The following is a 24,472-nucleotide window of genomic DNA, read 5'->3' on the forward strand; positions in this document are numbered from 1 at the left end:
AATGCCATTTAACTATGAAAGTAGTCTTGTAATTGAAATGGCATGCAAAACACCATTTTGGCCAGTCAATTAACCCCTAATACCTTGCCATCATAAGGGGATGACAAAGACAGAAATTATGAAAATGCAACAACCAATCACTGGCTCAACCAATATTGTATGACAAAAAAAAAGCAAACCAAAAATTCAACAGCTGAAAAATGCTCTGAATGAAACCAAAAATGTTAAGAAAGGTTGTGATGGTTTTTTGTTGTTTTTGTTTTTAACTTTCAAAGATTTTACCAGTCATAGATACTTGAAATTATTCAGAACGTTGATTTTATTTAATGTGATGTCCCAATGGTCTAGATTTTTTAAAAAATTGAATCTTCAATTTAATTCCATACTAAATGAACTAGAAATAAAATTACCTTCAAAAATCCAAAACAAAAATAATCTCTTAATTAATTTCTACTCCAACTTTTAGCTAGCTCTTTTTTTTCCTTAAGGAAAAGGAATTACCCACCCCATATTCCCTTTCTTTATTCCTATGAGAATAAAACACCTGCCCGAGATATATTTCATTGCAGCAAATGTCATAGATTCAATTTGAGAGGGAATTCCCAGAAAAACCCGTCTTTCCTTCCCACCACCACCAAAAATGACCTCACCACAGCAGACCCATGCAGGCAAAGTGTTAGCTAGGCCCAAAGTGTTGTTCCACAGCACAGGGAATCCCACCAAATTAGTTTCCTGCAGAAAGTTACTAAGCTGAAAGCAGATCTCATCATGTTATTGCCCCCTTAAGAAAAGCTGACATCATATTGAACAGTAAATCCCCATTAAGTTAAGCAAATCAAAAGCAAAATTTACTTACTTTAGCAATCTGCAGCAACACAATGCAGTGTTTAATTGATTCTACCATGTTCTATAAAAACAAAACAGTGATTTTAGGATTGTACCCAAATGACTTCTAAAATTAAGATGGTCATATGATATTAGCAAATAATACTGTCTGACTCTGGGGAAGTCTGAAGTCACTTATGGCAATCTGAACCTTTCAATGCAAAGAGAATGTAAATAGCTGTGTTGACTAAAGAACAAGTGAACCTGCAACATCAAAAAGAATCATTTCTTTTGAACTGAAAACAATATAAACTAATTTTTAAACCTATCATATATACACCAGAAAAGTGAGTGTCTATCCAGAATAGAGAGGAAGAATTCACTTTAAAGCTATTAGATCTCTGTCAACATTATTTCTCTAAAATAGGCTCAGTTACAGAGAAATTTCTATAGAAGATTTAGATAGAAATAGGGAGTGGAAAAGACCCTCTCATAGTATGGTAGGCCTGAAACTTTATTATTCATGTATTTCTTTACTATTTCTATAGTAAGACAAGCTATTCAAAATGGCTTGCTCTTTATATAATGACAAAAGGTTAAAACATTCGTAAGGAAATTCAGAAATGTTCAATTACAATGCTCTTGCTCTCTCTCTTTCACAGCAACTTTCACAAGGATCTCAAACCTCTAAGACAGGAAATGGATAAGGTATGATAGCTGAAGTGAATGTCAGTTTGGCAACAGTTTTCAACCCTAACTTTATGTTAACATTCTAAACAGCCTTAATGAGACAACTCTTTGAAACTTGAAATGAACACTCAACTATCACTGCTAAAAATAACTTGAATGGATCAGGTAGTTAGTTACAAAGGAAGGGCAAATTTTGCAAAACACAAAACTTACATTTGTGGTCTCTTTGAGAGTCTCAATTTTCTGTGAAAAAAAAAAAATCCAAAATATAAACCATTAGAAGCATACAGGAAAAAAATTTTCAACTGTCAATACTAATTATAGTAAATTATGCTTACATACTGTAATGACCATATAGTCTTTTAAGGTATTTTATTCATAGGGCTCTATGATCACCCTCGTGGACAAAACTGAGATTTTGTATAGATTTTCCAAAAGCAGGTCAATGAATGCCAGGCTCAACCTGAGGCCTGTCAGTTTCACCAGTTTCACCACTCTACCTAGAAGTGATCATTAAACTCAGTAACAGCAGTGACCACCACTCAAAGGCCCCAGATAATTGGAGACAAAGATCACATGCACTTTATTAACCAAAATCCTTTATGACAGACTTTATGTTGTATTTATAAACAAGTCCCAAACCACTTGGATTTCCAGTTCATCAGAAAAAGGTCATGATTTCAATGTGCTTACTCTCTCATCTTACATAGTTTACATTTATAATTTTAAAATGCAAAAAAGGCTTGTTTTAAAATGAAACATTTTGCTAAGCTCATTATTCCCCCCACCCACAGGAAAAGAACCAAAACACAGAACCTAAGAGTAGAAAGAAATTAAGGACAAAGGATATAGTCAGCTATAATATATTATAAAAGAAGTAAAGGGAAAGCTGATAAGCTGATTTGATTTATTGCCCTAAAGAAACTAGAGTAAGAGAAAAAAACAAAAATCTCTGAATACAAACCCAACCAAATCCCAAGCCAGGGAAATAGTAGGCACAAGCTACCAAAGCCCAAGATTTCAGGACTAATATCCAAGTTCTTCTGCTTTCCCTGACGTCAACCTCTAAAGTAAGAATGCACCCTGAACTTTTCTGTGAGATCAAAAAAAATGTTTCCAGGATGACAGGACAACCCTCTTCTAGCCTAGATGAGGCTTGGGCTGAACCCCCGAGCCAAGGGCAGCCTTGCTCTGCTGTGTTACAGAGAGAATCTGGATGAAACAGGGCTGACACAAACCCTATAGGGATTCCCAGGAAACACTGGAGTGAGCCTTCAAAACACATTCACAGGCCCACAAAACCCCCTTTGGTGAACTTGAAGATGTGAAGTTAATCACAATAACAGACTTTAATACATTGTTTTAATTAATAAAATAATATGGAAGAAACAATTTAAGGAGAAAAGAGTTACCTTTCTCTGTTCATCATCTTTGCAGTTTTGAAGCTTGTTATCAAAGAGCTATAAAATCAAAACAACATACATCACTCAAAGATTATAGAATAAAAATGTAAACAGCATTTATTCAACTTGCAAAAGAAAACTGGAGTTTTTAAAGATATATGCAGCAGTTAAGTTATTGCAATAATGCTGTTTGTTCTCTGACAGACACAGCTCTTTCAATAGTGAGATGATTCAGACCAATTCCAATAGACTTTTGATGGAGAGAGCCACCTGCATCCAGAGAAAGAGGAATATGGGCACTGAGGGTAGATCACAACATAGTATTTTCACCTTTTTTGTTTGTTTGTTTGCTTTCTTTTTTCCTTTTTTTCTTGTGCAGCATGATAAATATGGAAATATGTATACAATAATTGCACATGTTTAACATAATTGTATTGCCTGCTGTCAAGGGGAGGGAGAAAAATTTGGAACACAAGGTTTTGCAAGAGTGGATGCTGAAAACTATCTTTGCATGTATTTTGAAAATAAAAAGCTATTTAAAAACACACACACACAAAAACTTTGTTTATAAAGACAAACTAAAAGCCAATGCTGTGATTTTAGCGATTCTGGGTGGTAAGCCTCCAATCCAAGAAATGCCTATTAAGTTCTAGCACTTAGTGATTTTCTAACCATTTATAGCTTTACATTAGTTACATTAATGCTTCTCTCTAAAGCCAAGGGAGGCACTTTCCCCACATTCACTAGTGCATTTGTTTCTGTCAGCCCCACAGGACTTCTACTTGTGTTTTGTTGTAAAGAAAAGGGAATAGGAGAAACAAGGCAGGGAAAAATGCCTAGAGCTTTTTAAGTTTGTAAATTGTAGCCCCTTAAATGTCAAGGAAAGGGCACAATGAGGAAAGAAACAGGGAGGTTCCAAAATAAATTTTCTCTGGAACTCACCTGCTTCCACAGCAATCAAAAATGGCCAAGTCCTTTCAGATCTCACTTTTTCTTCTAAGTTTGTCTAGATATGTGAGTACATGTTTATAACCACAAAAGGTATAAACCATCATAATTTATCTGCTTATTATTGTCAAAGTAATCAGATTACTGAGAGAAATCTTTGAAATAGTTCCCTTCAAAGAAGAGTTAGAGTTTAGAGAAGGGTTTGAAGGTTTTTTTTTTTTTTTTAAACTGGCAGGAGAGTCAGAAATGTCCAGTGCAACAATGCCTGACTGAGAAGTGGAGATCCCCAAGTGTCTAGTTCACTTTGTGCACCCACCACCACCTCAGTCTTCAATTTCAATTGCCCTACCTTAAGCTGATCAATCAAAATTTGCAAATAAGCGTCAGCCTCAGTCAGTTTCTTATCAAAGTCCTGAACGCTGGGAACAAATCCAGAATCTACACCCTAGAAAAAAAGAAAGAAGAATGCATATCATATAAGAATTGTTATTTAAACACAAGAAACACTAATATTACAGAAAATGCTTTAGCCTTCATTCATGAAAACATCTCAGAAGCAAAGTGGCTGATGGCAGGTAATGTCTATGAATACTCAAAGGGATCTGGGAGCTGATCACTTCCCAATGTCTATGAAAGGATGACTGAAAATTCCCTAGGAATCCTTGGCACAAAAGCAGCAAACATCCTTCTCATGAAGTGAGGGTCCCTTAACACCCAAACTACATACATTAGGATAAATTCCTAAGGAAACGGTACCACTTCTTCTTCACCATCATTCACCTGGCATCCATATTTCTTCTATATTACCTGCAACATATACTCCTATTAACAATACTCGGGAACCTGCTGATTGAGCAACTTTTCTCTTCAAGAATCCTACTCTGGCTTCCAATCACCTTCTTGCCCAGACCAAATTTCTTTACCCTCAAAGAATTTCTACTAATAGAATGGCTTAAATTAGCGGTGGCCCCATTTTCTGATCCTCCCAATGCCGAGTCCTTACTAAGTCACTCTTTGATTTTCTGTCTTTAAATTCTGTTCAATGGTGATACCAGTCATTTAAAAAACTAACCAAACATTCTTCCCACTTCTTCCACAAAATTCTGAAAGCCCACATTGTCTAATTTCCCAACCTGAACAAAAATAAAATGTTCTCTCAAGAAATCCTCTGAGCTTCCTTCTTATCCTGTGTATTGGGGGTGTTTATGTATAGGATTGGTGGTTAATCTATAAGCTTGTTAAATATTCTGTATTTGTCTAATGCCCTAGGTGTAAATCTGTCTTGATGTTGGGTTACAAAAACAGAATTTGTCTCACAACCCATTGAGAGCCACCTTACAAATTACAAGAGTCCTGACATAAGGTGAAGGGCAAAACCCCAAGAGAACAGGGAAGGAAGGGACCATGCCTATTCACAGAGGCTAAACCCTTGATTTGTCTTCCCTAGGACAGTTTTCATGGGTTGAATTGAACTAAACAAAGTGAATTGCTCTTTTCCATGACAACTTTTAAAATATTTGAATACAGCAAGTATTATCCCTGTTTGTTTGAATACTTATTAAACCAAATAAAAGAAAATTTAAGAATTTTAAACACTGTCAGTTACATATCTTAGTTCACCTGGAAATTAAATTCATTTGCTTTTAATTTTTCCCCCAATAAAAAAAAGAAATGGTACTAGCTATTTTAGTAAATTCCATTGTTTACAATAAAGAACTTTGCTGATGTTGTTATCATTTGGGGGTGGGGAATGGTAGAGAAGTAATATGTGCCAGAAAGAAAAGCAAGGGTAAAAAGAACAAGCTTTCATAATCAAAGCATGATTATAAAACTGTAACCAATTTTATTTGGAAGATTAAGATAGTGCTCCATTACAAAATTGGAATGCAAAAAGATAGCCAAGAAAAAAAAAATCTGTGAAGATAAACATACCTTCTTTATATTATTGTAAATGGCAAATCTATAAACTATATTGTAGTACTAGAGAGCAGGGGTCAATCACTTTTAGAGCCAATCAGTTAAGTCACAGGGAATTAGAAAGTATACAAGGCACACCTCAGATTAGAATGAAATGGGCCGGCTAGATCTCTTCCTGAGGGTACTACATTGGCTCTACTCTCTTGATACAGGGCAAACTTCTCTTGGATCATAGACCCTTTTGGGAGTCTGGAGAAACCTATACAACCCCTTTTGCAGAATAATGTTTTTAAATATTTAGGAAATGTTAAACTTCAGTTAGAAGTTAAGGAAAACTAACATGCAATTCCCCCTCCCCCCTTGAAATCTAGACAAGGATAACTTTTTGGGAGCTCCAGGCTAAGAATCTTTTCTGATAACTAAGTAGGAAAATAAACCAGAAGGCAGGCAGTCAGTCCCCAGTCAGTCCCCCACCTTTCCTTTTCAGTTTGAAGGTCCACTTATTTTTAAACTTTTCAGAAGATCCCCTCCTCTAGTCCTTAGAGATTTGAAATCCAAGTAATTCATACTGGATTATCACATATTAATTTCCTTTTCAGTCACCTCTTGAGGCTGTAATTATAAGAGCTTTTCTCATCTCTCTAAATCTTCTTCCATTTGTTCCAAGAATAACTTTATCCTTTCCATCATTCCCATTAATTTACCTAACTTTTCTATTTCACCTTCTTGATTAAATACACAGTTTATAAGTGCTATTCATCTGCACAGTCACCTGTATCCACCCCAAAGTCCCCCATATAAATACAGATTAATCCACAAATAAAACAAAGCCTCTATAAAGCTAATAAACATTTAATTACTACACAGAATCAGTGGATGCAGAGTCAAAAGAGACCTCTCTGAGTGTAGACTACAAAGCTGCAGCACCAGGGCCCAAGTCTTCTACATCAGATTACTCGGTCTCCTCTCTCTAAGACCTTAACAAAGGGATGCCCCTACCCACAGAAAAACATAACCTACAACAACCCATACCCTTTTAGCTTAACCACTTAGAATATCATAGGCATCATGAATAGAAAAATGAATCTAATTTAAAATAAAAGGATGACTCATTCCCCACAAATACCTCCAGATCTTTACCATTTTAGGGGAAAATTTGAAAGACAGGGTCTTTTCTCCCTTCCTAATGACTGAGAAAAACAGGGAAAAGAAAATGAAGGCTAAAGTCTAAAGAAATAAAGCCAGCCCTAAAGCCAGGCATTCTTACATTCTACTCATCATCTGAGCTTCTCTTTTCTTACTCTCTTCCTTCCTTCTCTGTGTATGTCTACGGGCATGGCTTGGCAACACTGATGGCAGCCAGAAATAAAGAAGCTTCCTGGCCCCAGATTTCCTAGATCAATAAGCCCTACATATTAGGACAAAAAGTAGCACTACAATTGGAAAATTCCAAACATTTTCAGTCAAAATGTGCAGATGGTTCATAGAGACCAGGGGAAACACAATGGAAGGAGTGGCTTTGGGAATGACCAGGCCTTACACAAGCACAGTCACAATCAATTATTAAGTACCTACCATGTGCCAGAGCACTGTGAAATTATGCCAGAGACTGGGCTAACAAAAAAAAACATGAAACAAATCCTGCTTGTGCAAAAACAAAACCTGGGACCTCCTACCAAAAATAAGCAAGTGTGGGCCTCCTCTGTAAAGGGCCAAGATCAAAAGAGGGCACTGCCCAAGGAAAAATGCCAAGTCCCCAGGCCTTCCCTGAAGAAGTAAATTCAGAGTGCAGTTCTACTGTTATTACTGAGCCAGCAAGGGCGCTGCTGGTGATTACTCAGCATTGAAAGAGGGAGGAGCAGACACCTTCTCCGCTAAAGAGTTTCAAAAGGAACTTACCAGGCTCACCTAAAATCGAGGTGGGAGAGGATCTAACTGCCTCAGCAGGGATGGCCAGCACTACTCTTTCATCTCCAAAATAATGTGCCTGATTTATCTCTTGGACTAAAAGTTTCAAAGCAACAAGGGAAAATAAAACTAAATCTATTTCCTCCAGGATTTCAGTTAAAGCTAAAGGGATATAATATTGAAATGAAGATGGCATACAGACATATATATTATGTTGGTATGCATATGTGTGTGTATGTTTGTGTGTCAATCTAAATATGTTGATATCTGTCAGCATTGTTAATATCTTTATAAGAATTCAGAATAAATACATTTAGGATACTTTATAGGCAAAGACTGAAAATAAGGTGCTAATAATTGCTGGCCTTTATGTATATGAATGACATTCTTTAAATTTATCTAATAAATAAATAAATGGCGTTAGTTCTAAAATCTAACAAAATTTACCCACTTCAATTAATGATGACATATTGGCCAGGGTTTGCATTTTTAGCACAGTCTATGTGACTAGAAGAGTTCATTTAAGAAGCAATGCTTAATAGTTCTCCTGCACAAGTAAATATTTTTCTCTCAGCAACTGACACCTAATTATATTTGTTACCTGTGGTATCTAAATTACACTATCATAAAGGAATGGCTTCAAATTACCTTGAAAACGATTTTAAATTAAAATGAGCAATTTAAAAAGAAATCCCAAAGGTAACAGCTTTTCAGATAACTGCCCTCATGCAACATGTAAATAAAAATTCTTAAACCAACAGATTTACTATTAGGACAGCCTTTTGACAAGTATTATAAATAAGTACTTTTTCATAAAAAATTTTTATTTTAATGTTAAAATTTGGAAGGATAAGTAGTTCTTTCTATATTGGATGTTTTCTTATATAGAGACCAAAAATATACAGAAAATGAACTTAAAGAATATGAAGAACATACTGTATCAGTAAAGGCTCAGAAAAGTACCAAACACCAAGAAAATAGAAGGGACAACTGTGAAATGGTAAACTTTAAAATTTAACAAATAAGAAAACGGTAGAGAAAACAAGTTGTTGAATAGTAAATGACATGGATCTCATGGAAATAGGTACAAGACACAGAATTTTTTTTTTTTAAATTCATTGGCCAAGCAAAACACAAACACTCCAGAATGAGAAAGTAATGAAAGCCTTTCAAAAATGCAGGAATGATAAAGCAGAGATGAGAATATTTGGATAGTGTATATACCAAAATAGCAGCTCAAGATGTCATGCATCACAGAGAAAGTATTACCCCCAAGAAAATTAGAGGACATACTTACTGAATCACTTACAATTATTTTTGAAAATTCAAGAACTGGAGAGATACCAGAGGACTGGAAAAAAGCAAGTGTGGTACTGATCTTCAATAAAGGTAAGGAAAGAGAGAATAGAAAGTTACCATTCTGTAAGTCACAGCAATAAACAAACAATGGAATAATAAAGAGGGGGGGAAACACTGATAATATCTAGAACAGATAAAAGTAGATAAATCAGTAGTAAATGGGAAGCTTTAAAGAATAAAACGACACAGTTCACAAATAAATAGCTTTGTTCTTATTAGAATATTAAAATTTATTGTAAAGCACAAATACATATTGTTTGGCCTACTATGCCATAAACTTAAGAAAACAATGATTGGAAAGTGACTTTAAAAGTTAGAGATAATAACTGAAACTGCATAAACTCTAATATTAGACTAAGGTTCCTTCTGATAAATGAAAAACATAGAAAATCAGGCAGGATCTTTTGGGATTCTTGTTTCCCAAAAAACCAAACTATTCACTCTTTTTTATTCCTTCTGAAACAATAACCCCTTCTTAAGAATGCGTGCAATACATATCATCATTTGAAGCTGTTAATAAGTGAACCAGGCCCTTCCAAGGGGGATATATGGCTAATTTGGGACTCTCAGATAATGGAGATCATGGCAGCTAGGTAGTGTAATGGATAGTGCTAGGCCTAGAGGTAAAAACAAAAAAACCCAAAAAAACCTGATTTTAATCCGGCCTGTGTGTTCCTAACTGTGTGTTCACTCTGTTTGCCTCAGTTTCCTCATCTGTAAAATGAGCTGGAGAAGGAAATGGCCAACCACTTATGTATCTTTGCTAAGAAAACCCCCAATGGGATCACCAAGGGTTAGAAGTATAAAATAAATGAACAAATTCCATGGGGCCATTATTGTACAAGAGCAAAGCAAAGTTACAGACTCAAAGAATGGTGGGACTGAAAGATACTTCAATGTCCCAGGCCAATACATATCTGGAAAAAAAATCCCCAGCATGGAACAGTCATCCAGCCTTTGCCTGAAGACCTCTCACAATGAAACCTCACTACCTCCCTATTTCAGTTCTGGTTTAATTTTTGTTAGGCCTCAATGAACCTCCTTCTCCCTGTTACTCTTAGGTTCTAGTGTCTTCCATGAATGGCCAAATGATTGAAGACCTCAATCGATCATGTCCCCTAAGCCAGACACTCCTAGTTCCTTCAATCCTCCTATGACGGGGACTTACAGTCTTTTGCAATCCTGGTTGCCCAACTTCAAACACTTTGTTGTTCTGATGTTGCCACACCCAGAACCAAACATCATACTTCTGAAGCGGATCAGCCCAAAGCATGATTTCCTCCTTAATTCCTGGAAATTATTTGTGTCTTTGTCTTAAAAGCCTGTGACTGCAGCAGCTTAGTTTCCCATATCACTGTTGATGTATTCTGAGCCTATAGTCAGTCCATTAAATTTCCAGATCTATCTCTACCTCTCTCCCCACCTCCCCCAGTAAATGTGGCTCACATGGCCTTGTGAAGTTGACTTCTTGAATCCCAATTCAAGACTTTACATTTATCCCTAGTGATTTTTATCTTATTAGATTCAGCCCAAGACTCAAACACAAGAAAGATACAAAATTGGGGGAGAGGAGGCTTCATTTTACTTGACATTACTGAAATCTGAAGAATGATGATGACAAGAGACCAGACATCCAACAGTAAAATAAAATCAGGTACAATACTCCTGGGAAAATTATTTTTTCCCAGTTTCATGGAGCAGTAGAAAAAAATTCCTGAATGCTAGATATTTAGTTCATTCATTAATATGCTGGTAATTTGTACCTACTGTGACTCAGTATATCACAAAGAATCATGGCAAAAAAGAAGAAATTTCTCCCTTGAAAGTGTTTTAACTTAGAGAAAGTAAGATCTCACAATTCTAAAAGGCCCACAGTTATTATAGTTCTTATAATATATAGCATGATTACCTTATAGCAGGGGTGGGGAATCTTTTTCCTGCCAAGGGCCTTGGTATATCATTTGTAGGCCATGAAAAATTATCAATTTAGAGAACTCAAGCACTGGGAAATTGTTGTCAGATGTGACTGAAGAACAACTTAACTGCTTTTTATTCATTTATTTAAGAATCTGTTTGAACACACTAAACCATCTAAACAAGCAAAAACTGCATGTGAATTGGAATCTAAAGCAGGGTACTATTCATTACTGCATCAACAAGGCAGTTTGCAGGAAATAGAAGGCTTAAATGCTTCCTATGCCCTCTCAATTTCAGATTGCTCTGGTGTTTTCAAGACTTGGCCCAAAGCCCACCTTCCACAGGCCTTTCTCTTGATCCTCCTCCTTGGTACTCTGCTAGAACTTCATTCATATTGCTCTGCCTGCTTTCAAATCCATCGGACAAAGTGCCCCTCCTAGGACAAGCTCATCACCTCTAACTCACTAGCAAGCTGCTAACACAAGTCCTGGTGGACATCACCTTCCTCTCCCCTTATGACTGAAGGGCAGAGTACCAAACCACCTTCCTTTAGATACCTGCTGTCCTGCCTCTGATGTCCATCCCTCTGACCCCAAGTTGTATTCCACTTTGGATTATAAATTCCTTGAGGGCAAAAATTCTCTCTCAGTTGTAGCCCCAAACCTGTGGTGTTCTTTTTTATAATATAATGGTTCTCTCTGGGAGCAGGTTTCTTGGGGAGGTTTTCTGGAGGGAGCCTTAGTTTCGGTTCAATGTAATAATCATTCCAAATACAGCCAGGAGTTAAAATCCAGTCCTTTATTATGTCTTTCAAAGTCTTGAGCTTCAGTCCCTAGCTCCCTCCGAATGTCTCCAGCCAGCACAAAGGTGGAATATGGAATGGGATTCTGTGCCTGGCCCTGAGAGCTTCTTGCTTATATGCTGTACACTGAATACACACCAATCATTATATCACTGGGAAACCATTATTTGTTGTAGGATTAAATCAATTCTAAACTAGATTTAAACATTGTCTCCTCAATTCCACTTAGTACCTTGTTTCAAGTTCTGACGCATAACATCTTCTTGTAGGATCAGATCAATCATATTGAACCATGCTAAATTAGATAATTATTTTCTCTATCAATTCTAATGACTTAACACTTTGTAAAGATTCCAACACAAACCTATTGATGTTTAATAAATGTTTATTAGATTAGAATGGTATATTGGACTGCTTGTTGTTTTGGGGAGAGGAAAGGGAAAGGAGAAAGAAAAATTCGAAACACAAAGTTTTGTAAAAATGAATGTTAAAAATTATATGTGTATAGAGGGAAATTTTTCTTTTTTTTGTTTTTTTATTGAAGCTTTTTACTTTTAAAACATATGCAAGGATAAATTTTCACCATTGACCCTTGCAAAACCTTGTATTCCAATTTCCCCTTCCCCCCATTCCCTCTCCTAGATGGCAAGTAATCCAATATATGTTAAACATGATAAAAATATATGTAAATCATATTTAAACAATTATCTTGCTTCACCAGAAAAATCAGATCAAAAAGAAAAAAAACAACAATAAAAAAGATGAAAGTACTATATTGTGATTTACATTCAAGCTCCATAGACCTCTTTCTGGAAGCAGAGAGCTTCTCTCCTTTACAAGTCTATTGGATTTGGTCTAAATCACCTCACTGTTGAAAAAAGCCAAACTCATCAGAAATGATCATCACATCATCTTGTTGCTGTGTACAATGATCTCCAGGTTCTGCTCACTTAGCATCAGTTCATGTCAGTCTCTCCAGGCCTTTCTGAAATCCTCCTGCTGATCATTCTTATAATCGTTCAATAATATTCCATAACATCCATACACCATAACTTATTCAGCCGTTCTCCAACTCATCAGGTGCCATGAATTCAATTCTCATCTCTGTGCTGATGATTCTCCTATGTTACTAGCCTTATTCTTTCTCCAGTCCACCAGACTTGCAACCCCAATGGCTTCTTGGTCAAAGAGCTCAAACTGAAATGGCCTGTGGACAATTTAGCAACTCCAAAATTGAACTCATCTTTTTCCTCAAACCCATTCCACTTCCTCTTAACTTGCTTAGTTAGTACTGCTGAAGGGGCTTCCCATATGCAACCCATTGCCGAATCCCGCTGACCACTCCATGACATCTCTCTCCATATCACCTCTCCTCAGTCATCAACAAGCACCTCCTGGCTTTCTTCAATTCCCACCTTCTCCAGGAAGCCCTTCCTGATTCCTTGTGTTCGAAGTGCCCTTGCCCCACTGATTAGCCCCAATTTATCTTGCATGTACATAGGTATTTCAATATGGGTTCCCCTGTTATGAGTGCGAGCACGAGGGAGGTAGTGTTGCCTTTCTTTGGAGCCCAGTGCCCAGCACACAGCAAGCACTTAATACACGCTTGGCTGACTTGTCTTGCAGAAACTTGTCTCCCTTCTTCTAGAGTTTTCCCTTGAGATTACAGAGTTTAGAGATTCAAACTGATTCTGACACCTGGGCAAGTAAGTCGCTTTCCCTTTTAAAGGTCTCCCCCATCTGTAAAAAGGAGAAGAATGGATTGGATGACCTCTACTGTTCCTCCCCATTTCTACATCTATGTACTTCTATTCACCAGAATTAATACCAAGGAGGTAATGATTTTACAATTTACTAAATACCTGCACATTCACCCGGGCCTCAAAACCATCTTCTAAAGTAAACAGGCCAGGAATTATCTCATTTTAAACAAGAGACAAAATGCCTGAGCCAACTCATCCACTGTACCAAACGACTGAACAGCCAGGTCTGAACCCCACTTTGGGCCTCTCGGGTTTGCTGCACTCCCAGAGTCTGTAACTGGCTTGCTGGTTAAATATTCAACCACAATGAAGAAAGGGAAGTGCTCATCCTTTCTAAATAAATTCTAGTTGAATCACATGTGGTATTATTGGGAATTAAATAAAGGGCAAGATAATCACCTGCTCAGATTTTCCTCTTTTCTGATAAATGTATCTGTGTTCTAGAGATAACAGATGGCTCCACGAGAATGCACATTTTCTGAACAGAATGAAGACTTGAGCAGCAAAATCCTATAACTTCAAAGGGTCCAATTTCAAGTTGGAGAAGAAGCAGGAAAGTATTCAATAATAACAAGTTCACTTTACAGAGGAGGAAATGCCAAACTAATATTTAAGTGATTCATTCAGAATCACATAGAACAGAAACTATATATAAACCTAGGTCTTATGGCTCTGGATCTCTCGATTCTCCAAACTGTGCCCAATAGCTAATCTCATTTTATCATGAACAGCACTTATATCTGCATAACAGATCAAAGATTAAGAGGGATTTTTTTTTTTTTTGTCTTAAGGTACTTAAACAAAAAATTAGTTCTTAATTTTAACCAAATAAAAACTCTTAAATGTTAGATTTGTACCTAGTTGCTTGTATGTTGCCTCTTCCATTAAACTTCCCAAGGGCAGGGACTATCTTTTTCTTTTCTTTATGTTCAAGTTTAGCAGAAAATCTAGCACAGGGAGGGTTGTTGAATAAATGTTCATGAATAACAAATATTGAAAACTCCAATACTTTTCAAAAAAGATAACTAATGAAAAAAACTCTGAATTTCTTATAAGTCAAGTAGAAATTGGAAACTTTCCACACCAAGAGATAGACATACAATTAGTCAGAAATTCAAATTATCCAATATATATATATATATAGCTCCTCCAATATGCTAGCTAATTCAAATTATTTAGCCCAAGAGCTAATTTAGCTAAGAGATAATTAGCCTAAGGGACTAAGCAATCTGAGGACAGGGCTGCCGGGGCAGAAGTTTATACTGTTTTTCGTTTTATTTAAATCATTCTAAAATTTAAAATTTGTTTTTTCATTGAAAAAAAAATCTATTCACCCCTCCCCCCACTTTCCCCTCTACTGAAAACAAAACAACCCCCTTTTTAACAAACATGCATAACTGTCTTGCAAAACAAACTCCTCCATCAGTCCCTTCCAAAAATGATATCTCCTTGCTCCTTGGGTCCATCATCTCTCTGTCAGGAAGTGTGGGTGGCACACTTACTTGCTTTCTCACACTATGCTTCCTTTAGAAGCATATTAGATCAAAGCAGAGCTCAGAGAACTCTTAAGGCTTTCAAAGCTGCTTATCAACAATTCATTTTTTTTTTAAAGAACTAATTATTATCATGCAAAGTAAGCTCTGGGCAGGCTCTCTCCACAGCAATCAATTTTTAAATTGTTGAAAAAAAATATATAAGGACTTTATTTATATGAGGCGTTCCAAAAAAAGTTCAGAAATGCAGCAAAAGCACCAATTCTGAATTCTACTATCTTAATGTATGTGGTAGCATATACTCATTTATTTAAATAAGCTCAGAATTCATAAGATAAACTAATACTCGTTAATTGCACAATAGAAAAGTTATATATAAATGTATTTTAAGAGAGTAAAATTTATGAAAGATTTTTTAAAGACACTTGTGTATGATCATTAGTTTTAAAATTAAAGTATTTTCCAAAGGATGAAATTCTTGCAGATATTCTGCACCTGGCTTTGGTGTACACCTCCCAACTAACTGAAAGGAAATGTAATTTAAATTCATTTTTCTAGGTGCTCTTATCTCACACTTTTTATTCAGAAATCTTCAGTGTCTCCACGGTAGACTGAATAAAATCCAGATTCCCAACTGTGAAATCTAAAGTTTCAATTTACTTTTCCAACCACCTTGAGCTGTATTCTGTACATTTCAGAGAAACCAGGGGGTTCTTTATCTCCCATTTACATGTATTTATCATACCAGCCCCGAGGTATGGAACTCTCCTCTCATCTCCAGAGATCAACTCCTTCCCCCCCAACATCCTTCATAAAGTCTGCCCTGTCACATTATCCCATCCAAACTCAGTAATCTCTTTCCCCATTCTTCAAATTTCTCAGAGCACTTGCCTAACATAGTCTTAACCCAAAGTTCGCCCTTATACCAGTTATTTTGTTGTGCCATAGTTCTCTTTTAATGTCTTGACCCAGTTTCCCTAATTGTCCTATTCAGTTACTCTGCCTCAGGTTATAACCACTCCCTCTTAATGTTAAGATAAAGGTCATATCTTAGACCTTAGGCTATAATCATTCCCTCTAAAAGTCAGATAGGATAAAGGTCTTACATTTTAGACCTTAGGCTATACTTATTCCCTCTTAATGTTTGATGGGATAAAGGTCATTATCCATTTTAGACTATTAGAATATCAGGAGCCTCTCCAGTATCACCCTTCATTATGTCATCCTCATCCGAGGTTCCTCCCTCAATTAGGTCATCCCCATCCAGGTACCTCCACAATTATGTAATTGTTCTTGTTACCCTATAAAATAATCTTGTATCCCACAATCCATGCTGGATTCTTTGAAAGGATAGTCTCACCATGGATCCATTTGGTCCCAGTAACTCTCTCCATTAAATAAATTATTAAATTGTTCTCTAATCTCTATCTTGCTCAGTTTCTCTGGCATTACAATTTTTCCCCAAATTAGAACTTTGTAAGCTTGTTAAGCAAGAGTAGTGTTGGGACATTGGTTTTTTGTCCCTGGGACTTCACATGGTACCTTGGATATAGTAGGAACTTTTTTTGCTAATCTGAATTTAAACTACAATTACAATAATCCTAGAAGCACTTAAAAATTAGCCGACACCATCTATTCTAGATGAATAGTGACCGAGATGAGGTGAGAGCTTTCAAGATAGTGGTGAAAATCGAGTAAGGCTTCATCTACTTCAGAGTTTGAGTAAGCCTGAAGGACTTTGAGCATTGATTTAAGGACATACTTAAGTCCTCTTCATGCTATATTCCCATGACATCATTTTCTCCCTGTTTCAATCAAATATGGGCAACTATGTACTTAGGAGTCAAGTTCAATTTCTTGAGTAATTCCCATTTAGAATGTAAAACCCTCAGCCAAAGAGGATGAGGGTCAGTGGTGGGAGGGGGTATTTGCGATAGAGATTAAAGTGTTAATAACCCTGCCCTTAGGAGGTACTTTCTCCCTTTGAAATGAGTGAGTCGCCCTTCTCCCTAAAAGGTATAATAAACTTTGCTTTGCTACTAGAGATCTCTCCAGCTTTTATTATTAAATGGTGACCCCTCACCATTTCTCAACCACACAACAGGAATGTCACTTAAGAAATGAGGTGACAAACCAAATGGATGACTTCCATTTTTTTCTGCATGTTCCTTTTGCCAACATTCACCAGGATGATTATGACTCAGCAGCCAATAAAGAAAATCTACAAAGAATCACATTGTACCACCTAACAGAGCAAAGTTTTCCCCCATGTGACATCATGATCAGTAGCAATTTTTCCTTCAGGACATGATGTGGTCAGGATGCTCTAAGTAAGCTAGGCAGTGACTCCACTCTGACGTAGACAAGTGGAAGAACCCTCTAGTGTACCTCCTTCAATCAACCGAGTCATCTCCTTCCATTAAATTGAGACCCACAAACAAACATTAGTAAATTCTCAGCTCAAAAGAGTCCTAAGAATTCATAAAACCTTCAGCTGCTAAAAAGGCATCCACAGGAACTCTTTAATTTTCCATGTGACAATCTGGTTCAACAATCATAAGGGGTGAGGAGACTTCAAGAGAATAGATCTTATGAAAAGCTAACTATAAAATGCAACGGAAACTAGTAAATGCTACAGAAACTTGACATCAGATCTTTCTATAACATGAGATATACTTACAGAGGCAAAAAAGAACCCTACTCATTATTTTACTTGGAGCTGAGAAGATCTTGCAAGGTCTGTTGGGCCCCTCTGTTCCTTTTACTGGGTAAACCCTCAAAAGCTGAAGTTGACTTAATACTTTAGAGCCCGCGTCACTCAAGTACAACTTGGATGGACCAGTCACTATCCCAGTCTCATCATCACCTAACCCAGGTTTGCCACAGGGAGAGCAATTTTTCAAAGGGAGGCAGAGATTTGTGGCAGGTAGAAGCAGAACCCACGTTAAAGAACTCTCAGGCAGAGATTCCTAGAAGGAAGCTTACAATATAAAGACCTCCCTGCAACTACTATCCCCCCATGGGTCAAATCCAAAAACAATGTCCCTGGTACTAAAGTTGTGTTCATCCAAATAGGTCCAATTAAGGGTAGCTAAGTATCATTAGTTTTCATAATGGCTTTCAACCTCATCTGAAATAAATCAAGAAAACACAAGTCTATCATCTTTCTGCATTCCTGTACCAGGTTAAGTAGGGTCCATTGGTAATCAACAATTATTCCAAGTATGTGTCAACCTGGGTGAATTTGTTTTGTTATAAAGACTGTAGCAGGGTTAGTTCCAAGGATGTAAGAGAGGAAGGCATGGCAGCAGAAGTCTAAAATGGCCAGCTAGGAAACAAGATCAACCAAAAATGATTTAATGAATGTTTATTATGGGCCAAGTGCTGGATATATACCAGATAAAAATGAAACACCTCTAGACCTAAATGAATGACCAAGAGTCCCTGGATGTGAATGGGGGATGGGCTGAGAAAAGTGAAGGGTAGAGGATTGAAATTGAGAAACTACATCCATATCAATCTTATTTTTATTTTGATCATATTTATAATACCTTAGATGATAGCCATTATTGATGGCAATATCTTTGAAGGAAAAAAATGTTTAATTGAATTTAAACATCCCAATTCTAGTTTTATAATCAGAATGAGTTATAATTTAAAAATGACATGCTAAAGCACTAGGTCAAAGCTAATAAGGTAGAGTATAGTAAATATTAAATCTTAACACTTAGGCTGGAAAAACAGTCAACTTTACAAGAAGTAGCTGGGACAAGTGTGGCTACAACACATTTCTTTTGAGAAAGATCTTCATGTGTTAGTGGAATTCAAATTTCATGAGTCCAAAGTGTGGTATCACTGCCTGGAAGCTATAGTTCCATTAAAAAGGGCAGGTTGTTCAGGAATCAGGGAGTGACAGTTGGTTTCTCCTTGGACTGCTCCAACCACTTCGGGGCCCCAACTCGGCCTTCCCCCCATTCTATGTGAAATGCCATATTTTTAAGTAAGACACTGAGATAAGAGAGCAAACAGAAGGGCATGTCACATAAGGAGGATTCAAAGGAAGACATTTAAGGATAAGACTTAGGAGGAACACAATGGCCATCCTGGCTAACTGCCAAAGGTGAGTGGCATCAGTGCCAAAGGCACTTTCACTCACCGGGATTTGCAACCATAAATTGGACTCACCTTCCTCATCCCACTTATCTTTTCAGGTGACCGAAACTATCCATTCACATCTTTTCTCTGACATGGCCACTGCCCCCATAGGCTCTGAAATGATCTCTTACCCTCAAGTCTTTCCCTACTCCAATCTAGTCTCCATGCAGCTACCAAAGAGATATCACTTCTTCAGCTGGAAAAACACCAGATAATTTGGTCAAGGATGGGAGCTGAAAGAAGTCACTTAGTCCAATTTCATTTCATTTGCTGGAAGAGTAAACAGATTCAGAAATGTTAACGAAATCTGTCCAAGGTCATTCTGCTAGCAAGGTTGATTTGGTTTTATGGCCATGACCACGAAGTTCATAGTACAGTCAAGTGGGAAATGACTAGAAAAATAGTGTTCCCCACACATGTATACTTTGGAAAGGCATGGGGTTGGGGAAAAAATTTGGACTTATTGAGTCTGGATTTTCTGTGGTACATTTGGCTGATTCTATCACATAGGCAGGCTGCAGATGTCTGGCTGGGCTTGTGAGTTTTCTGCAAAGGGATGCAGAGAGAAGGGCAGAATTCCCCACACAAGCTGGGGTACAGCCCCAGAAAGGAGACACGAGATTTATGGCTGAGGAGACTAGTGAGCTGTCAGACGAGGAGGAGAGCCAGTTTCCAATGAACATGAATAAGAAATCCTCCTCAAGTGGCTGCCCGTACTTGAATGCACAGGCAGTTTGAAATCTGATGCGGCGCCCATCTGCCTAATGCTAACACTTCGGGGGACTCCACGCTAGTAGCAGCTGGGCCCTCATTGCCTCACAGAAATCAAGAGAAAGCATACAGAAGGTCAATGACAGCAGATGACACAGAGAGGCTGAGAAAGGACATCAGATCGGACAATTACAGAGGTCACTAGTAACTTGGGGGAGCAGTTTCAGTTGCATGATATCTTTAGAAACCAAATTTTAAAGAGCTGAGAAAAGGAAAAGAAGTGGGGAAGCACAACACAGGACAACAGCTTAAAAGGAAGGGTTTGTCTTTAAGGTGTCTTCCAACTCTAAAATCCATTCTCTAACCTGCAGCCTTCCCCCCTTTTTCTAAGATCCTAAGGGATTACCAATATTGGAACTGATTAGAGTGCTTTTTGTTGCTCCTTATTTGTCCTACACTTACATACTGTGTCTCCAAGAAGACTCTGCACCTTACGGCCAGGGATCATAAACATGCTTCTGGATACCCTTCTGTCATCTGGCACAGGGCTAGGCCCAAGGCAGACAGTCAGATAGGACCATAGGAGTACAGATTTAAAGCTGATATCTTAGAAGCCAGCTGATCCAATCCCTTGAATAGGACTACAGAGGAGAAAATTAGTGTGCAAAGAAATTACAAAGTCACAGAAGAAATAAGTGTTAAAAAGTAGATTTGCTGAATTAAACAGAAAAAAAAAGTGCATTTTAGATAAGTCGTTTTAATAGTCAATCTCAAGGACTATCTACCCAGTTATCATTCTGTCCAACTTGGACACTAAGTTGGGTGGAGAGGAATCATGGAAAATGATATCCAGTGGACTGTACACTTTCTCAGAGCAGATTGGTTTAGTTTTTATATCCTAGCACCTCTGTGCCTCATTCAGAATCAGGCACTTAATACACACTGAATTAAACTGACTTCAGTGACAGAAGCAAAAACCATCTATGAAGAGATGTCTCCTTTTTCCCTGGTCACCCTCTTCTTAAATATATACAGGCTCTTCATTCAGGAAGGACTACTTTAAAATAGATTAAAATGGATAAATAGCTAACCACATTATGACACATAAGCACAATGAAAATTTATTTTGCATCCCCAAAGTGACAAATGTATGGAAATCAGAGAAATATGGAAAGATTCATTAACTGATGCAGAAATATGGAAAAGGACCAAGATGAACAGCATTGTGTTGTATATGTTGTCAGATGAGGTGACTGGTTCTGTTGAACTTTTTCCCCCTAACCCTAACCCAGATGCCTGGGATTAGTAGTAAATCTTTTCCGGCCTGCTCAGATCATCTCTGGAGTAGTCCCTGTTCAGTTCTACACACCACATTTAGGAGGTGGTGTCCAGAAAGAGGATCAGTGGCCAGGACAAGCTGACTCTGTTCTCAGACATCTGCAGATCCCTATCTGTAGCCTGCACACCAGCTGCACAGTATGATATTGGACAGTTCATGTATGTCCTAGAGAGGCCCCCACTTCTCAGGTCTCTCTCACTCTCCTCATACATCAGTCCATTTCCAAAGAGCTGCCTCACTAGTCAGGCCCATTACCCCCTGTAATTTCCGGGCTACCTTTCTGGAGGGCCTTGGTCTCAGCAGGATAGACACCACGAGAATGGACAAGAATAGAGTCCAAAGTCTTTAATGTCTCTTACAGCGTCTGTGTGTATCATAGTCCCACCGAGTCTCCTCCAGCAGTCTACCAGTCTTAACCAGTCTCCCTCCAGTCTGACTTTGTCCCCAGTTTAAATACCCTATTACAATTACATCATTACAGTATAATACTGAATATGTGTGAACTAGAGAACCATGACATCACCATGCTAAGTACTAAGTCTATATGGGAACTAGAGACCCATCATCTCATCAATTCCACTGAGTTAACACCTTGTTTCAAGAATACTTCTCCAGAGTTCCAGCTCTCTAAAACCCCTCATCTGGGCCACTGCAATGGCTGACTGGTTCCCCCTTCCTTTCTGTCCTTCGCAGAGCAGCCAGAGCATTCCCAGACTGTGTGGGTTACTACTTTACTGATAAACTACTGCAGATCCCATTCTATCTAAGATCAAATATAAACTGTCTGACATTTAAAGCTTTTCAAATGAACAGTCATTCATTAAACACCTTCTATTTGCTAAGAGCCAGGGACAGAAAGAAAGGCAAATACAGTTCCTGCTCCTGAGGAGCAGTCTAAGGGGTAAGTGAACATACCAAGAATTATGTACGAATAAGATATATAAAGATTAAGCTGGAGATAACCTTAGAGATATGGAACTAGAATTAAGGGAACTTAGGAAAGACTTCTTGCAAACACAAGCTTTTAGCTGAGACACTGAAGCCAGGGGAGCCAGGAAAGAAGCAATAAGGAGGGAGAGAAAGCAAGGCAAGGCAGTGAAGATGCCCAGTCTCATGTGAGAGGAACAGAGTTAACTGGATTGCAAAGTACCAGGAAGTGCAGGTATAAAGTGTGAGGGGCCAAGATGTAGAGTGCTCCGAATGCCAAACACGGAATTTCATACTTGATCCTGGAAGCCATAGGAAGGAGCTGGAGTTTAGTGAGAAGGGGAGAAGGGCAGGACAGACTTTACTTTTGGGCACACCTTTGTGTATACCTTTTTATGAGCATGCAGGCTCCCCCATTAGCACATAAACTCCTGAAAATGGGGTCCACTTCAATTCTACCTTTGCTATCTCCAGGCCTGGCATAAAGTGGTCACTTGATGAAATGATCTTTCTGGATCCCAGCTTTGTGTCAGCGGCACGCTGGACACATGGGCGTTCTTTGCCTTTATTCTCATCAGCAGTGAAAAGGTTAGAAGCCCAGCAAGCCATGGGCAGATGTCCAGCACCCTCCCCTGGCGATGGCCTAAGAGAAGTCCCAATGGTTGACAACTCCCATGGCCTCTCTCTCTGGAATGTTGTAGTCAAACCTGGCTCCCCTTCACACTAGTCTCAATGCCTAGATCCTCATTCTTCTTGGATCCTTTTCTAAATCCTGTCCAACAAGCAAATGTCAAACATTTGCTTAGATTCCAGGGACTGTGGCCTCCCAAGCTTAACATAAAATACTTGCTGGTCCCAAAGGAGCAGCATATGAGAGGAAATGTGAGGTGCCCTCCCCCCCCCCCCCCCCCAGTACTTGGGAGGGATCAGAACCTTGGGCTTCCCACAAAGGACAAAAGCAGGGAGGGAGAGGACCAGGAGATGATGTCACCATGGCAGCACCGTGGGGTGCATAGGGGTGGGGGTGGGGGGAGAATGTGCAGGTGGGCTGAAATCAATCTGCAAAGTGCTTTCAATGCTGAGCAAAGGAGCCTGTATCCAGTCCAGGATGGACATGGTCTGGTTGGGGCTTTAGGAGAAAAGGCGAGAGGGAAGGGAAGAGAGGATGGAGGCCCTTGAAAGAGGCCAGGAGAGAAGCCAAGAAGGGCTCAACTTGGGGTGATGGTCAAGAATGGCAGGAAGGGGGTTGGACCAGACCTTTTTTGCTAAGACTCCACAGGCCTTCTTCCATGTAAACCCATGCTTACAACTCCCACATTTCTTTCATGTTGGCAAGATAAGCTTGTGGTCACCCTCTGCATCCTCCTATTCTCCAAGTCCTATCCATCCCTTCCCAACACACCTCCCACTCAAATGACCACCATCACCCCACTTCTTCCTCATCCACTCTAGTACAGACAACACAGAGCAATAATCTCTTAACTACTTTCTCAGCTTTCAAAGTCTTTCCTTTCGCACCTGCACATACTTCTCCCCCTCCCCTGCAGATAGCTGCAAGAGACAAGGTAGGGTGGCAGAGGCCTATTTTTACTCTGGGACAAGGGTCCAGTAAAAACCTATTTTCTCTCCCCAGGGAATTGAATCACAAGGCAAAAAAAGCTGCCAAGTTAATGAGAAATCATAGAATCCCTAAATAGTATCAATCAAATTTTGTGGTTTCTTCTAAACTCCCATTTTTCTGGACAACTCCGCAGCACAGAACATTCCTGATCCCCTGACTCCCCTGGAGACACCACTTCTCTGGGTTTCATCAACACTGTTGTCTCTCCTCTTCCCCACTGACCACTCCCTCCCAGTCCTTTTCACTGAACCATGTTATGGTTCACAGTCGCTCTCCCGAATCCCACTCTCTCGTTAGACATGGCATTGAACGTTCCCTATTGGACACTTCAAACTCAAAGTTGCTCATTCACATTACATACTCAACTTCTGCAAAAAAGGACTAATCTATTGCACCACATGCATTTTCTATAGAGGTGATTACCTAAAGCACAGGACTGGGCCTATCACCCCCCAATTCAGATTCTAGTGGCTACCTATTATTTTCAGGACACAGTACTATTTGATAGTTAAAGCTTTTCGCCATCTGGCCCCTTTTCCAATCATCTTACATACATTACTTTCTTCCCCACACACTGGGATCCAGCCATACTGGTCTACTCGATGAAACCCACACCCCAAGTTGTCCCCTGGGGTCAGGAGAGCAATACTCCCTCCACTCCCTGCAACAATACTCCCTGCAGGTCCTACGCCAG

The 24,472-nt window shown here is 38.6% G+C and overlaps 1 protein-coding gene and 1 long non-coding RNA gene across 8 annotated transcripts in view; one reads left to right on the forward strand and one right to left on the reverse strand.

Annotated features, from left to right (window-relative positions):
- OSBPL9 (oxysterol binding protein like 9) overlaps positions 1-24,472 on the reverse strand; it is a 138,760-nt gene that overhangs the window by 29,702 nt on the left and 84,586 nt on the right. For 4 of the 7 annotated variants that reach the window (XM_012547479.3, XM_003767151.4, XM_031969135.1 and 1 more), the window contains 4 exons: positions 4,216-4,311; positions 2,928-2,975; positions 1,729-1,758; positions 857-907 (listed from right to left, as the gene is read on the reverse strand). In XM_012547479.3, the coding sequence (XP_012402933.1) occupies positions 857-907; positions 1,729-1,758; positions 2,928-2,975; positions 4,216-4,311 (225 nt within the window). Of the gene's footprint in view, positions 1-856; positions 908-1,728; positions 1,759-2,927; positions 2,976-4,215; positions 4,312-7,050; positions 7,252-9,000; positions 9,070-24,472 lie in introns of those variants that run through there. The other 3 variants (XM_023501555.2, XM_023501554.2, XM_012547480.3) reach the window with 2 other exon arrangements.
- LOC116423756 lies at positions 10,578-14,308 on the forward strand. Its single transcript, XR_004234282.1, has 3 exons — positions 10,578-10,704; positions 13,499-13,604; positions 13,977-14,308. It is a non-coding gene; the product is annotated as an uncharacterized LOC116423756 (long non-coding RNA).

The sequence above is a fragment of the Sarcophilus harrisii genome, chromosome 4 (assembly GCF_902635505.1).
Source record: "Sarcophilus harrisii chromosome 4, mSarHar1.11, whole genome shotgun sequence".
Taxonomy (NCBI): domain Eukaryota; kingdom Metazoa; phylum Chordata; class Mammalia; order Dasyuromorphia; family Dasyuridae; genus Sarcophilus; species Sarcophilus harrisii.